Source organism: Oreochromis niloticus, linkage group LG20 (genome assembly GCF_001858045.2).
Source record: "Oreochromis niloticus isolate F11D_XX linkage group LG20, O_niloticus_UMD_NMBU, whole genome shotgun sequence".
Taxonomy (NCBI): domain Eukaryota; kingdom Metazoa; phylum Chordata; class Actinopteri; order Cichliformes; family Cichlidae; genus Oreochromis; species Oreochromis niloticus.
This window is the reverse complement of record NC_031984.2, coordinates 30,883,799-30,901,230: the sequence shown is the minus strand read 5'-3', so window position 1 is coordinate 30,901,230 and position 17,432 is coordinate 30,883,799. Positions and strand designations below refer to the sequence as shown.

Genomic DNA, 17,432 nt, shown 5'->3' with positions numbered 1-17,432 from the left:
CTTTTGGGGTGCGTCATCTCACAACATACATGTGAAAGCAATAAATCAGCAGCATGACCGTTTTAAGATCTGCTGTGAAATTTCAAAGGAAAACAAAATGCAACTTAAGCATGGGTGGGGAAAAGGGAGCATGCCATTCAGACAATAACATGCGCGGGAAAAAGAAGGAGGAGAGAGGAGGAGCAGAGAGGGCAGAAAGAGGAGGGGGCTTGGGGAGAGGGGGTAAATGGAAGCCTATTTATCTCTAGTTTCCCACATCCTGTGAACGGCTGCAGACATGGCCACCCAATTTGAAAGAATGAGTGGAATGCAGCTATTCTCACCAGCGCCTCTTTGATGCAGCAGCCAGTTGAGAGGCATTGTCAACTGAAAGCACAGTCCTGGGCTTCACTTCATCCCTTAAAGCTTTGTGTTGAATGTGAAATTAATCAGGTGATTGGCAGGGGGTGAGCATAACTAAAGTGCAAATTGATGAACTGCTCTCAGGTCATATCTATACTTTGTGTGCATGCAAATGTGTGTGTTTTAAGCACAAATATCTTTATGAAGCAATTTAGATGCTTCGGTGCAGCAACAGGGTGCTTATTTTGTTAAATGCAGGCTTAGCAAGTGAGGTGCAAACAGTGAAAAAGAAAAAAGAAAAAATTCTGCAGGTGATATCAAGCCTATGCCAGAGTAGACAAGATGGTATATGCAGCTTCACCAGTGCCGCCCTTGTATCTTCAGTCTTATTCCTAATGGTCTAGTTATATCCCCCTCACCCCACCCGGTTTGGTTTCCCGCGAAGGGAGGAGACAAGCACTTGGCCTTGGATTTGCATTTCCCTCCAACATGAATTCATAATTATTACTTTAGTCTCTCCCTTTTTGGCGCGTTTTGATTCCCGCCACGTCTGTGTCTGGCAGGCCGGTTAGCTTTATTTTCAGTCTGTGATTGACATGTGGTATTTGCTTTTTATTGGTGTAGACGAGCGGAAAAGGGCGGGGCAATGTAGACGTCAGCATTTGGTACCCGCCTTCTTACTATAGTCATATAAGTGTCCTCCCCCCCATTAGATATTTTCAGGAGCCGGTGTCAGACGGAGGCACTAGGTCTAACCCTGCCTTATCTCTTTATATCGCGCATTTTTACTCAACTGTTTACAAAACATTGCAGGGGAACTGCCGTAGCTCGCGTTAGGTTTTCATCCTTTTGCCGGGACTACGTTTTTGGCTATATTTTCCTGGGCCACAGGGACTGTTTTGTTGTCTGCTATTCGGATGAAAGGATCCCTACCGCATTTTTGTTCCTGCAACGTGGACTCGGAGCTCAGCACGGGAGAGTCGCACTGTCGGAATAAAACTACTCCTTTCAACAAAACAAAAACGAAGACGAAGGGCACACGTCGTTGACCTGCAGTGGATATTAAAGGAATGCTGCTGTCCAAGCTCAATTCTCTGGCCCACATCTCCACCGTAGACATGCCGGCGAAAATCCAGCTCCAGGTTCATCAAGGTTAGACGCCCTTTTTCTCCCCCCGCTGTGTTGTCATGGAGGACAGCGCTGCAGCAGTGGCTCAGTCTACACACGCTAGCAGCTAGTTTAACTTAATAACTGCCGAGGACGGCCATTTATTAACAGTAATTTTAGCCATGTTGCAATATTTTATATTCTTATATTGCGCTGTTTGCAGCGCGGATAAGCGAGTTTGCTCTCCGGTATTTACCGGCTATGTTTATACTGTGTTGCAGTGAAGGAGAGGGAGCCTTTCGAGAAGCTTTATCAGGTCGGCGCCGTGCTGGGCAGCGGCGGCTTCGGAACCGTCTACTCCGGAACGAGGATAGCCGACGGAGCTCCGGTTAGTATGCCATGTTTTATTATTAGAATACGTTTTTTATGTGCTCGTTTATTTGTCATGGTTATTACATGTGCTGTTGTTGTACACGTTGTGTGACGCGGTCTCTCCTTTGCCGTGCCAGGTCGCTGTCAAACATGTAGCCAAGGACCGAATCTCGGAGTGGGGAGAGCTGGTAAGAAGCAGTTTTATTATTAGCGCCTTTTTAATTAAGAGGAAAAACACATTATTTATCAATACCCACACATGCGGGTTGATTTAGGGCGTGTACGTGTGTAGTGAATGCTGTATTTGTCATTTGTCTCTAAAGCCTAACGGCTCCCGGGTCCCAATGGAGATCGTCCTGCTGAAAAAAGTCGGGACGGGCTTCCGCGGAGTTATCAAGATGCTGGACTGGTTCGAGCGGCCGGACAGCTTCATCATCGTAATGGAGAGACCCGAGAACGTCAAGGACTTGTTCGACTTCATCACCGAGAAAGGTGCCTTACCGGAGGACCTGGCGCGGAGCTTTTTCCGCCAGGTGCTGGAGGCCGTGCGGCACTGCCACAACTGCGGCGTGGTGCACCGGGACATCAAAGACGAGAACATTCTCATCGACCTCCGCACCGGGGAGATGAAGCTCATCGATTTCGGCTCCGGAGCCCTGCTGAAGGACACCATTTACACGGACTTTGATGGTGAGTTCACTGCGCTCAGAATATAGTGCGCTGTATATTGTTTTTCACCTAACTTGTTTACATATACTTTTTATCAACATCATTTGGATTATAAGGTTTTTGCCCGTTTAGACCACAGCAGAAATTCCCAGCTTGTGTAATCATTCTCCACACAGTCGCCTTTTAGTACAGGCAGGACGGTTTTGCCTTAGTTTTGTTGCCCCCCACTGGAGGGAAGTGGTATTTTTACAACTCAAAGTTTGTAAACAAAGTCACATGTCTGCTCCCCCTCCCTCCCGTGCACTCTCTGTTACCGCACGCTAAAACTGCCTGTCACGCTGCCTGGCACCTGAGCCCAGATAACAGCCTGAGAAACAGGCTCAGCTGACAAATCCCCAGTCCTTGTTTATCATTCAACTCTTCCCAGAAATATTTTCATTTTCACTATTACTGTGTTATGATAAGTCACATGGTTTTCTGATATTTTCAAATTTTCTTTTAGAAAGAGTACACCTTTTAAGCTAAATTATTTCTTTAATTTTATTTTTGTCTCACAGGCACAAGAGTATACAGTCCTCCAGAGTGGATCAAGTACCATCGCTATCACGGGCGCTCTGCCACAGTTTGGTCCCTGGGTATCCTGCTGTATGACATGGTGTGCGGGGACATCCCATTTGAACATGATGAGGAGATCATGAGGGGGCAGGTCTTCTTCCGGAGGAGAATCTCACCAGGTAAACCCACGTTGCAGCTCATATCCCAGCCTTTCAGTCACAGGGTTGCAAATCATCTGCTTTACTCATGTGTTGACCAGGACTAATTGCATGTTGCTTCTTCTTCACCAGAATGCCAGCAGCTAATCAAGTGGTGTCTGTCTCTGCGGCCAGCTGACCGCCCATCCTTCGAGGACATCTTCAACCACTCGTGGATGCAGAGCACGTCCTCCTCTGTAGTACCGTCATCTGTGCAGACAGATAACCAGACCACAGAAATCAGACTGCACAGCATCGGCCACGAGCCCTCAGCCTTCACACCCACCCCCGTGGCCGTGGCTCGGTGATAGGGGCGTGGACAGTTGGAATTGGGCTGTTCTGGTCCGAACTGGACTGCACTGATACAAAAGACTTAAAGCAGAGTGGAGAGGAACGTTGGCCACCACACCCCAGAGCAAAGTGTATGGAACTGCACACATCTGGCAGTTTCGGCCTGGCGGGTCAGACCCTCTCCACCGTCACGACCCCAACTACTTGAGTTTCCCAGCCATTAGTGTCATGACATTATCCTCGCTGGACGCTGATCTAGGCACCGGACGTCCGTGAGTCTGCAAGAGGGCGTGCTCTGGACGCACCTGCTCTGAGCAAACACAGCACATGTGTGGCTGTTGTGCTGAATGGCAAGAGGACAGAGTTACATAAGCTCTCGTTGCACCGCTCTCTCCCTCAAGATCACAGCAAAGAGGGAAAAGCAAAGACGCTGGTGAAGAGAAGCTTGACTTTTGTTTTGTTTTTTTGTTTTCTCAAAGAAAAGTGCCTTCTGTGAGATTGTTGGGGGGTAGGCGCCTGAAAATACTTGAATTTGTGAATGCAAAAAGGCTTTTCATCAATGGCCTTTTTGCTCCTTACTCTCTACAAGGCTTTATAGCGTTTATTGCTGTCACTGTTTTTCCTCTCGTGGGCCTAGATCAGTAAAGCCTATGCCATTTATAACCACTACTATCACTATTTCTACTACTCCAATGTCATTAGCAACCAGACAACCTCATAGCTCCGGCAGCAACCTGTGCAAACAAGTCATAAAAAAAACAAAACAAAAAAAAACACTGGACTTACCTCACTCTTTACTACAGCATCCACCTCTATTCTACAACCTCTGCTTCCTCCTCCTTCTTGTGTTGTATACAAACACAAGGCTTAGGCAACCGCTCATTCACACCCACCTGAATGCACACCACAATGCAAAACCATACCGAGATACAACATCCTCTGCTCTTTAATTTTTTTTCTTATAAACAGTGCCTCACGCAGGTCTTAAAAAATCGCTGGGGACAAGAATTGTAAATAAGAATGATATTTATTATTGTGTCTTCTTTTTCACACTCAATGAGGTTTTGTTTGTTTTGGTCACAGATCTTATTTATTTATTTATGAGAGAATTTCGGCTGTTGGTGTGTGTGTGTGTGTGTGTGTGTGTGTATATATACAAATATATATATATATTTCATTCCACCATCACTGAAGGGCCCACATTATTTAAAAAGAAAAGCAGAGATGTGACCATATTTATGGCTTGAAAAATTTGAAAAGAGCAGATGTGTATGTTTGTATGTGTTGTACATAACATGTAAATAGTCCCAAAAGCACTTCCATCCTAATGTATGTAAACATCCAATGTCTACTGATGGTAACTGGTTTTCGTTGCGCTGTTTGAGTGAATGTTGTGAGTGTGAGTGAGAGACTGAGAAGACTTTTCTGGCTGCATGATCGCAGCTTGGATAGTTTTTTTTGTTTTGTTTATTTCCATCTTTTCAAATTAGAATTGTAAATTATTTTAGAAGCTATTTTTATACAATTTCAATAAATATGTTTTTTTTAAAACTATGACACTTGTGCTCCTTTGTATTGCTTCAAAGAGTTCATTTGGATTCTGGGGTTAAAAATAAACTTAGAACTGCAAGAGACTACAAATGGATTGACAACACTGCTTTTTTTTTTTTTTGTTAAGCTAGAAACAACAATGGCCTATGCATTGTTTTTAACGCCTACAGAGAATTTACTAGGCCAGAAGGTTATACAACTTCCTGTTTAAGACTGTAGAAAAGCGTCAGAAACGGGAAACGGATGAAGAGATAAGAGGATGGTAGATGGCATCAACATAGGGCAGGGTGCCTATATGTATGTTAGCAAAAAGAAAACAAGCTCTGCGCTTGGCTTTCAAGTGCAGACAGATATACTCAAGCACTGGCTTCAGTATTAATAATAATTCAAAAACTTAAAGAAACAAAAGACAGGAAAAAAAAAAAGATTTCTAAGCAAGAGAAAATAATTGACATAACCTCCAACATATCCCATCAGTTAAAGAAAGGCCATAGGACAAAAGATGCTTATCAGAATGTGCTGCAAATTGTTCATTTATATAGAACAAAGACCTTTGACAGGAGTTTTTAATAACAGGGAAAAAGGGAAAACCCAGGAAATCAGTCTCTTGCCTATGAGTAGCATCTGGGGAATGTGGGAAGGAAGAACTCCTTTTTTTTACAGGAAAAGACTTCTGTGAGACAGAAGTGGAATGTTATTGTCAAGGTGATCTTTCATGGATGAATAAAAGCATTTACCCCAGGAAACAAAAAGGCACGCTTATTCCCCGAATTCAGCGGAACAACAGTAAGGCTAACACAAACAACCATGGAGACCGTAGGACAGTTTTGAAGTCTTGAGTGATGAAACCCTCCAGTAAAAATCAACATAATTCTATCCAAATAACATGAAGTAACACTTTTGTTGACAATGGATCAAATATTTTATAATCAAAATTGCAATAAATTGTCAACAGTAAGTCTTAGTAAATATGATACAAAATAAAAACAGCACAACACTGCTGCATGCATTTTATTTCATTGTACTACAAGGAGTCCTCTTCACTTCTTCACCTCTTCACTGACTTTGTGCCCTCTCCTAACAGTGATGAAGGGTTGCATTTCAATGATAAATGATATAAAGAGTAAGGTAAAACTAGCTGCTCATCAGTGAAGGAAAGTATATTTATATGAGGACCACGACTAAGTAGATTTTTAAGATCTGTGTATGTGTGGTTATTTTTGCTTTGTTCTTTTACTGAACTACATTTTAAAGGATTTTTTCTGGGGGGTTTATTATGTCTGGCCACTACAGTTATTTTGTAGATAAAGATCTTACTGTAATACTACAAAAGTCTATTAAAGCAAGATTTGAGTTGTAAAACTGAATGCTCCAACAACACAGCTTCATCGACTTGTTTAAGGGTCCTGAGCAGCTTTAAAAAATTGTAATTATTAGGGACTTTTCTAGAGTATTTTTAGATGGATACATAAAAGTGAAGGATCTGAGAATTTTCGTCGCCACCGCTCATTAAAGCATCGGTCATTAGGAATAAGGTTTGAACTAATTGCCCTCTGCCAGTTCACAGCAGGATGGCCGCTTGTGTTCATGGGTTTAATCACACTAATAGGCTGCAGATGCTCTTGTGGGTTAATCTAGACATTTGAGCGGTGATAGTAACCAGTGGGCAGCAGCCTATCGTGGATCTGTTCTCTTGGATAGATAAGAGCTGTAGGTTTAATCAGTTGTGATGCTCCCGGGGGGACTGCCGGCCTCGCCGCTAATCTTCCTTGAGACATCTCTGCCAGCACCCCACCTACAGCGAGACGAAGATTTACACAACATCAAATTACATGGAGGTTGGAAATGCTGGCGTGCCATCAGTCCCAGTTAGTGTCTGTCAGGTGAATATAATGTGTGTTTACAAGCCGAGATTTAAATGGACGGATGAGAACTGAAATAAAGGACATGGGTGTGAAAGCGTTTATAGTTCCCATAAGCTCAACAAAGCTTATTAGCATCTTTCAGATTATTTTTTTAGCCTCACCGCTCTCAGGTGTACAGTTTTAGCTTGAGCTCACTGGTTACAGGAAGCAGTTTTTAGTAGGAATGCTCGGAACACATTTAACCCAGCCTTTCTCACATCAAACAACAGGCAGTTCCAGTTAGCAGCTGAAAGGATGAAACGGTTTGTTTGTAGCTCCAAAGTTCATTAGGGATATAAAATGTCAATATTTTTGCTACCCAGAAGTGAAAAAAAGATATTACAGATGTATTGACATGTTTCTACCAAGGCTAACGAATGGTTTTATGAATGGCAATGTCAGCTTTGGTCTACTCTGAAGTATCTTATCAGCTGTCACAACTACTTTAATGGTCCCACAAATTACTTTGCATTATGCTTGCAAATCTTAGCTCATATCTTAGCACTCTATTCTCTTTCAAATATTGCAACTTCTAGCTCTAAAAGAACCAACAGAGTGTACGGGGGTGGCTGTATCTCAGGAGGTAGAGCAGAGCATCTACTGATCGGAAGGTTAGTGGTTCGATGCCAAGTATCCTTGGGCAAGATACTAACCCCAAGTTGCTCTCCGATGCATCCGTCGGAGAATGGCTGTTAGTGAGGAAGCGCTAAAAAGCTTAGAAGAAAGTGCATGTTGTATAAAGTGCTTTGAGTACTTTGGGAGAGTAGAAAAGCACTATATAAGAATCAGTCCGTGTATTGTTGTGCAATTTTGTTCAAAGACTCGTGTTTCCTTGAGGATAAAATGTAGCAACTTTAGAATCCATTAACTTCTTAAAAATGTATTGTGCAAAATTCCTGAGCCACCCTTTATTTCTTTCTATTTTGCTAGAAAATGGGAAGTAAAATGGGTGTAGCAAGTTTTTTTGAAACATGTGCAAATATACAGGGAAAAACAATATATAAGCCAAAGGTTTGAAAGTTAAATATTGTTGATAACCGCCTTTAATATTCAATGCAACCTGGACCCTCTCAGGCAAACTTTCTTATAATTTCTTTAAGTAGTCTTCAGGAATAATTCTCCAGGCTCCTTGAAAGACATTCAAAGTCTTCGTTGAATGTTGGCATGTTGCCTGTAATTCTGGTCTTTGCTAAGATGATATCACACTGCTCCATTCTCATCATTGTTGAAAAATGAAGCTGTTGGCAGTGAAACATTTTCCAGATGGGATTACACGATGGATCAAAATCTAACCATACCTTCCTGAGTTCATAATTCCAAAAACATCCTCAAGACAACCATAATGTCCCCATGACAGAGCCTGCACCGTGTTTTACAGCCTGTAGACACTCGCTGTTGACAATCGGAACCAAAAAAAATATGTTTATATACAAATTTGGATTCATCACTCCATAAATACTGCTGCTATTGAATTTTAATCCAGTTTCTGTATAATTTAGTAAACCTCAGCCTTTTTTTCGCCTCAGCCATTTCTGATGAGACAGTCTAACAGTAGATGGACTGCCTGATGGGTCAGAGGCATCTTCCAGGTCCTGTGAATTTTTAAAAGTTTTCTAGTCCTGGCACTTCTACTTTTGTTCTCCACTTGATGTCTCTTAGCAAATAAAAATATTCCTCTAAAAATGATCAAGGAGTGGACTAAAAAAGAGTAGAAAAGCAGCCAAGGTCCAATAAAAAGCCCAGAGAACTATTGCTCGCAACCACTTTATAGAACTACATGAAAGTCTGGTTTCTTGGAAGTAAAATATAAAGAAATGAGGGGTGACTCGAGGCACTCGCACAGTACTGGAAGTGTACTTGCTAATTAGCTAAGATGATTAAATATTTGCAGTGAACATTAACACTCTGTGCATGTTAGTTCAAATTACTGCTGTGCCTAAGGACAGCCTCACAGAGTATTTCACCAGGATTCCAGTGGCCAGAATTAGCTTTTAGGCTTTTAATTGCCTGTAATCTTTCCCACTCATTATAATTAAAAAGAAAAGAAAAACATTCAGAGCTAATGTTTTAATGACTAGTCTTAATATGCTGCAGGATTTCTGACCTTATGTTGCAGTTTAGACAGGACCCCATAAATGACACATAATCACTGATTTGTGACATAAAGGGGTTTAATTCAGTCATCCTAATGCCTCACCCCTGCTGCACACACACTCCTATAATCAAACTCTGGGGGTCACACTCCTGGAGCACCATTTAATCCTCGGCCTATCCCTGCTATCTGTTCTTAGGTCAGCTTGTGCAGGCCCTTAAGCCCATCAGCTTGACACAGAGTTAAAAGCACAAAATGGAAGTGGTTCAAGTCCCTGCATGTATTTTTATAACAGATAATAATAGACAGGCGGGGGGTGTCTTTCAAAGGACAACAGAACAAAATTAACTAAATATAAAATGTCATCTGCAGCATGAACTGAAAATGTCGTGTCAGTGTTCGAGTTTCTTTGATCTGATGCTGGGTTTCTTCTTTTTCGGTTTTTCACACACTGCTCTATTTCCCTGAAGAAGCTGCAGTGTATCGGAGACCACAGGTTTCTACGAATGACACCACCATTCATTTCCCCTTTCGTTCTGAGAACCACATAACACTTAAAAGGCCGCCTCTGTCGTGTTGCACACTTGGAGCACGTTGGCTTTTATTCAGCCGGACACAAAAAGTGGGAAGCAGGTAACAAGGGGCCGAGAAAACGTCCAGCAAAGCCACAGTTGCATCAACCCACACAGTGAGCTGCTTCGTCCTATTGTTCATTCGAAGGACTAATCATGCAAATCACCTTCAGAGTCAAATGCAGGCTCAGGTATTTGCATGGACTGTCGTGAGTCACTGACACGCGTCCATCCCCCAACCCCTGCTCTGTGTTCATTTGACTGCTTTGCTTCAACCCTGAGTCATTACAAAAATAAGCCCCAACGTGAAAGAGCAACAGCAAACATTATGATTAGCTTTCAGAAGCACACTGATAAGGCTGTTGTTTCTCTGTGAAGAGACCCTGTGTGTGATTTTGACTCAGTCAATGTGTCATTTGTTTTGATCAAGCATGTTGGGAATATGGTCTTCTCATCTGCAGCAGATATGAGCCAGAGACTTCTCAACACCTTAGCAATCAGAGCTGATTGGTTCATCTAGGCCTTTTTCCCGTAAGCCGTGTGTCGTCACCTTTATCTTGTGAGAAAGAAACAGAAAGCCAACTTGTTGCCTAATCAACCTCCTCCCTGTTCCAACTGTTAGATGTAGAGCAGGAGCAGTTGGGCAATGTTCTGAGGAACTTCCTTCAGCCTCTACCCCGCCTCTATCGCTGTCACTTTCTCAGTCTGTAAGCGTTTGGCCCCCTTCTTATCTGCCTGCTTCCACTACACGACACACTACACACACATCTACATTCTTGCACAAAGGACTTACTGAAAGATGAATGGGAAACCACGTGCTCCCTGGCCCAACCTGTAATTTACAACCTTGAGAAATGTTGATGTTGAAGTATTATGAAATATGCAGTTTTGGGCTTTACGTTAAAGAATGGGGATCAGAAAAAACACAAGTGGAACAGCAATAACTCAAGAGTTATTAATACATAAGTGATAAATGGATTGATTTTTACACAGCGCTTTTCTACTCTTCTTGCACACTCAAAGCACTTAATACAATATGCCTCATTCACTCATTTACATCCATTCATACAAACACGCTTTTCTACGCCTAAGTACTTTCTAATGGCCCGTTTCCACAAGTACCTCCTCGGTTTGGCTTGACTCAACTCAGTTTTTAGGGTTTTTCATTAGGTGGTAGTACCTGTTAACAGGTACCTTTTTAGTACCTACTCAGCCGTGGTTTTAAGCGATCTGGGTCAGTCCAAAAGTGTGACGTCAGCAGACTGCATGCCACCAATTGGCCAGTCAGTGGGGTCACTCGATGAGTCATGAGTGCATCTCCTTCACAAAAATCAACAATGCCAATTTTGAAACCCCAGCAACGAAGGAAATGGGTGCACAAACCAACACTGTGTTCCAGCAAGGAGGTGCCGACGCTTACCATTAGTTTAACAGCAGGTATGCCATCGCCTCATTGTCCTACATTATTGTGTTGTAAAAACCCCAGCACATTAAGGTGGTACTCAACTGTAATGAAAAACGATCAAAACCAAGCAGTGGAAAAGAGGTATAACACACACATTCACATTCCAAGGAATGTATCGGAGAGCAATTTGGGGTGCAATATCTTGCCCAAGGTTACTTTGGCATGGAGACTTGAACAGTCAATGACTGAAGCACCAGCCTTCCAATTAGTAGATGCCCTGCTCTACCTCCTGGGCTACAGTCACTCCAAACTAAAGTGATAAAATACATAAAAATGCTGCTAGCTCAATAACGGAGTTAGAAATGTAAATTTATCTTGGCCTGATCTTTTGTTAACACTATCAGAGCAAGATAGCGATACAAGCGACGTAAATTAGCTTTCCCCAAAGGGTGGCTGGTCTTTCTCTTAGTGCTAGGGTTTAGTCATTCAGGAGGGGTTCAGAGTAGGGTTGTTCCTCCACATCGAAAGGAGCCAGCTAAGGCTGTCGCCTCCTGGGTAAGGTGTTCTGGTCTGGCATGTCCTGCCGGTGAAAGGCCCCGGCATAGACCCAGGACACATCAGCTGGCCTGGGAAGGTTCAATGGTTCCTCGGATAAGCTGGATGAAGAAGGAGGTCTGGGCTTCCCTGCTTAGGCTGTTGCCCCACGACCTGACTTCAGATATACGTAAGAAAATGGATGGATGATTTATTATTTCATTATTTTAGAATTTCTAACTTTTATTAAAGTGATTGTCACAAATTTTCAAACTGTGCATCACTGATAATGCACGGCACAACGGGCCACACTTTTCCATCGTAGTTTTAGGGTTTTTCAGATGTTAATTTGTCATATTTTAACAATACATGAACATCGTTTTGTAGTAACATATTAAACATTAGTTTATTATAAGTGTTTTTCTTCTTCATTGTCTGTCTGGAGTACAATGCATTACACGTGGCATGATTCATTATTGAAGAATGTGATTAATATTAATTTTTCTCCTTTTTTAAAAAAATAATCAGTTTTTGACATTTTCAACTAAACATTCTCAAATTTAATTTAATATCTGAGCTGACTAGTCAGCTAGTCTAATGTTTTCCCTCGTTTAACCCTAGCATAGTCCTGTTAGTGAAATACAAAGGTTGGAGTAGGACGATATGGGGCCGAATGCGTTAAAAATGGAAGGTGGCATAGGTGGGTTGTCCCTTGAAAGATAGTCAGTGTTTCACGCCTAACGCCTTCAGAATCAGCTGATAAAGAAGTACAAATGGGTGGGTCAAAATTTGTGCTTTTTAATTTTCAAAGATTTTGTTTTGCAGCATTTTCAAAACATTAATAAATAATTTCATAAGTACAGGGGACAGACATCGTAAAAAAACAGCAGACTCTTCCAACCTAAAGTTAACTCAAACTCAAATGAGTGAAAGGGGCTTGCCATCTTATGTCAAAAAAAGGTGAGCAGGAAATGAAGCAACAAATTGTGAAGAGAACCTTTGTGACCCAGGCACTTATAGCATTCTGAAAAACCACAGGACATGTTAATAATGTCTTTTGTTTGTTTTATTTTTAATTTAACAAGCTATATTAAAATTTGACTACATTAGAAAATTATTTTTGATCAAGTGGACCCATGGCAATGAAATGAGCTTGGTGTCAAAATGTAGATAACACGGAGGCCTTTCATTTCCTATAACTGTTTTTTAGCGACCTGACATTAACCACCTTTTAAGGTGTACCCAAATATGCTTATAGAACATTTCAACAGTCCTGCACCCTGAATGCTGTATCGGCCATCTGATAACTAATGCTTGTTTCGGTTATTCAGTAATATAATTATCAATAGACAACAAAAATATATGAGCGTTTTTGCTGCTGACACTGTGCTGTAACCCATGGTTCTAATGCTCAAAGTGTATAGAAAAAACTCCTACGGAACAAAAAGAGAATTTTGGATTTGGACACTTTTTTGAATGATTTTGTAACCTAATAAGTCAATGTTCAGCTGTGCTATTGCTGACATGTGTGGGGCAAGCTGACATTTAGGTGACAATGCACAAGACACCTTTCAGTTCCTTAGTACACTATTTATAGTTTCCGAAGAAGTTAAAGCGGATATGTAAAAATAAAAAGTACGTCAATTCACTTGATGGTTTATCATCCTATACGTGCATCTCTCATCAGGACTTTGCCTTTTGAGTCTTGAAATCCACATTGTTGGTAATAATTTCAGCAAAATAAATATGTGAACGCAGGGCTGTAAATGGTGCACACATACAGTATTACCTTTTTTTGAACCCTTTTCTCTACACTGTCTTTTCCTTATTCCGTAGTTTTAAAGAGCTACTCTTCTAACTGTACCTCATCATAGACTGATATTCAAAAAGCAAGCTCTGATCTTTTTGTGGAAATGGCACACATTTGTACAGGACACGCTGACACACTGGAGTGAGGAGGAGGAAAATAGCTTCAGTTTCTTACATGGTTCCACCTTGATAAGGTCACTTCAACCTCATACTGGAACTCACACAAACAGTAAATGAGTAATAATGGTGGTCAGCCAGTGTCTGTGTCACTTGTTCCAGGGCATGATACTCTGGTAAAGGTTGAGATGAACCTCCTGCTCATACAGCAACACAGTGTTCTTGATGTCACCACTTGGCTCTGGCCCTCTTTTTTTCCCTTTTTTTCACTGTTTATCTGACAGCTGATCCAGACTCTCTCCCTTTCTCTCTCAGTGTGTTGGCAGGGGTTCGGGCACCAGACTGTCGGGGCCTTCCTGGCTGCTATGCTCAATCAAATTTAGCCTATAAGGAGTAATTTGTCTCTCTGTTGCCAGATTGAAAGAAAAAAATACTTTCCAGAGATCAGATCATAGTTTCCATCCTCACACACTTGAGTGAATCACACATAGAAGGAAGGTGGGTAAAAGCATGGCCACCAGCTGCTGTTCATACAAATTAGGAATTGTGTGAAGAAGAACATTTTGAACTGGTTGTGGGCTATTTGAAGTTATTTAAAGGCAGCTGACGGAGCTTTGCAGAGTAACTAAAGCTGAGTGTCATTTTCCAGTGAGTAATGGACAGAGAGTAACTGCTTAAAGCTTTTATGTAAGTCCAACACTAGCGTCTGCACAGGATAGCGTGAGCAGCACATTAGCACAGCAGCAGCTTCAGTGCTTCAGGGCACTGAGTGTAGGTCACCCACATTTTAGCAGCCTTCAGAGCCACAAACACATTCTCACTGTAGTTGCGTGCATAAGACGCAAATACACTTCATGCTACATTTACGCTGAAACTATATGTTTCTGGAGAAGACAGTTGGGTGGATAAAATGAAGTGTGAATAATTCCTGTGCAGGCTCATATCCCAGTTTGCAGATATTCTATCGGGTGAAAAAGATTCAGTATCTTTTCGGTGTCAGTAATATATAAACATCCTTCAAGTTTCTATGCGTTTTGTTTTCAAGTAAGCAAAAAGATGGTTTAACTTTTTTTCTGGCTGTCTGGTGAATTCTTCCATGAAACATTGATCCACTTTTAGCTCAGTTTTTGGTCTCCTCCATCTCTAAAGGCTTCATCTGGCTGTTTGGCTGCTAAACTCTCTGCTTTATTTCAGAAATACTTTAGTGAAAAGGTTCCATTAACAGTGCATTTTAACCATGCAAAACCTTTTTTGTTTATTACCTGAAGCAAGCGGATACAAGTTGAGGATATTACACTGACATATCAAAGTAAGCAAAAAGTGTTTTAGTTTCAAACATCTGTCAGTTTCTCTGCCACGGGGCAAACTTAGCATGAATTTAAACTCACCCAAGGACAGGGGTCCGAGGGTTTGCAAAGATTGTAACAAAACTTTCCCACAGAGGAATTTTGCAAACCTTCACAGTGCATTTGTATGGTGTCAGAACAATTCCACAATACAGTCCATCAAGCTCACAAATTACAAAACCTACAGTTTGATCTTCTTTTTAAACAGTTAGCAGCTGGAGTGAATGTGGAAATGTAAGAGGTTAATTGTAAAGTTTCTGAGTAAAAAAAAAACTTGTCCCAGTTTAATGAAAAATGTCACAAAGGAACTGCAGTGAAAAAAGTTTTATTATTTATTTTTTCTGGCATTAAAGAAATCTGTCCCCTCTGAATTTCTGATCCTCATTCTTTATAAATACATTTCGTGCATCCTCTGAAGCTAATATGACGTTCCGGATCCCACAGCACAACAAATCAAGTGGCTGTTTTCCAGAGTTACACAATTTTCAATACAAAATTCCTAATTTGCAATACTGTCTGCTCTCCCTGAGCAGTCAGGGGAAGGTCAAAGAGGGGGTTTTACACAAAACGTCTGTAACATTGGAGTAGTTTATTTCAGTCTGCTGAAGTCTGGAATGCATTTCAACATATATCAGAGACTGTTTAATCCCAAAAGCTCCTCAGATGTCTGCCTCATATTTTTTGCTTCTCTTCTCACATTAATCAACCCCACAGTTAAAACTACCTCTTTTGACCAGCTACAACAGAAAAATCCTATGTATAAATATACCTGATGAACAGTTCCTTATTTACATATCCTTCCATGGGGAGTTTCCAGCCACCTGACAAATGGGACAAATAACTCTCACCATTCTGTTTGATGCCCATTTTTGGACTCCCCCACCTCCACAGGGAAATGCTCCATGTTCACCTCACAAGCACATACGTGCTGTTATCCTGATGCATGCTCAATCATCCAGGAAAGTTGATTCTGTTCATCTGTTTTCATTGAAAATGCTATGTCCAGATGAACAGAATCAGCTTTTAGGGATAAGTGATGTTAGGTTACTGGAAGTGCACAGGTTTTCCAGAACTGTAAAACAGAAGCCTCCTTTTGGCAAAAACAAAACTAACTATTTATTTTTTAATTGTCACCATAAAGAGCGCAATCAAATTACACATATATAAAGATTTTCATTACTAGCTCTAAAAAGGTGGGAAAGCAAACACACAAATTGTGTTACTCATTAAATTTTAACAACTTTGTTTCATCATTTAATTTTAAAATTACTTTGTATTTTAAAAAGAAGAAGCACTTATAAGAGTGCTGATATGTGCAGGGCATTTTCAGTGTCTGCATTTCTTTTGGAAGCCACCAGACCAATGAAAAGGAGATGATGAATGCAAACACAATAATTGTCAGAATTACAATGCAGTGGCCGTTAGCCCCACCCATAACTGACTGCATGAGCAGTAAATAAAACAACAAAGCAGTTCTTTTTAAAAGGCGCTTTTCCAAAATATTCATTAGTTTAATCTTAGTTTGCACTGCTGGCTGTTGCAAAAATCATGGTCGTTTTGCATCCATAGTAAAGCTGCAGAGCAGAGTATTCTCAGAGCACCGGGGGTGTTAATTGTATTTTGTTCATTTGAAGATGTGAAGCAAACGGAAGACAGCAGTGCGTGAAAATAATGAAAGCGAACTGGGCTGCACAGCATTTGTTCGCCGACTGACGTTCCCATAGCAATGTTATTTATTGCCTCGTTAAGTAAGACTGTTTTCCTCTGCGCTGTGCGTAAACAACCCCTGCTCGGTTTAATCTCAACCAAACAGCCAGCAGTCATTCTTTGCCAACTTGTAGTCACATGAAGACACCTGTGTTGTTGACTTTGTCTCCACATTTTTGTGAATGACTCAGCCCTCATCATAAGAAAGGGAGAGAGGGAGAGAGCTGACAGCTCACCGCCCCACCTCTGCACTCTCTCCAGCAGTTATGCAGGATCCCATGGGTTGTGGCCATCACCGGCCACGTTACACCTCCACTGCTAACAAGCCTGAACATGGAGGGGAGTACAGAGGGAGCTTTGGCCTGGGAAGGCTTCATAAACACACAGGTACCACCATATTGTGCAAGTGTTCTTGCGGCAACCTCTTTTCCCACCCAGTTTCTCCCTTACTGATAAGAAATATTAGGAACCAGAGGGCGTGCATTGTCATGTTGGCATTTTTGTCTAGCACATTGAAATTACAAACTACAAAAGCGTCAATTAACACCTGGGAACATAATTTGAAGGAAATCATACTGAGGAATGTGAATCACAGTGTAAATACAAAACACCAGGATCTACTCTACACGATAACCAGTCAACAGGAAGCATTTCTCCTTCCTAATTGTATGCAAACTGCAAACTACAGCTTTACGTGTGCAAGCCACTGAAGAGGAGAAGAAATGGTTGTGCTAGGTAGAGATGGACAGGTAACTTCTACAGCAGTGTAGAAAACAGTGATTCAGTTCTGATTAAGAGAGCACTTAACAAGGTACGCTAAAAAAAAGGCACACCTGTAATTATGTCATGACACACTGACATG

General features: G+C 41.5%; 1 protein-coding gene across 1 annotated transcript; it reads left to right on the top strand.

Moving 5' to 3' along the window:
- Positions 1-1,052: 1,052 nt before the first annotated feature.
- Positions 1,053-5,087, top strand: pim1 (Pim-1 proto-oncogene, serine/threonine kinase). The gene is made up of 6 exons (XM_003449145.5): positions 1,053-1,494; positions 1,731-1,837; positions 1,959-2,009; positions 2,145-2,511; positions 3,048-3,224; positions 3,336-5,087. The coding sequence occupies exons 1-6, from the start codon at positions 1,413-1,415 to the stop codon at positions 3,548-3,550; spliced, it is 999 nt and encodes a 332-aa protein (XP_003449193.1). The 5' UTR covers positions 1,053-1,412; the 3' UTR covers positions 3,551-5,087.
- The last annotated feature ends 12,345 nt before the right edge of the window (positions 5,088-17,432 follow it).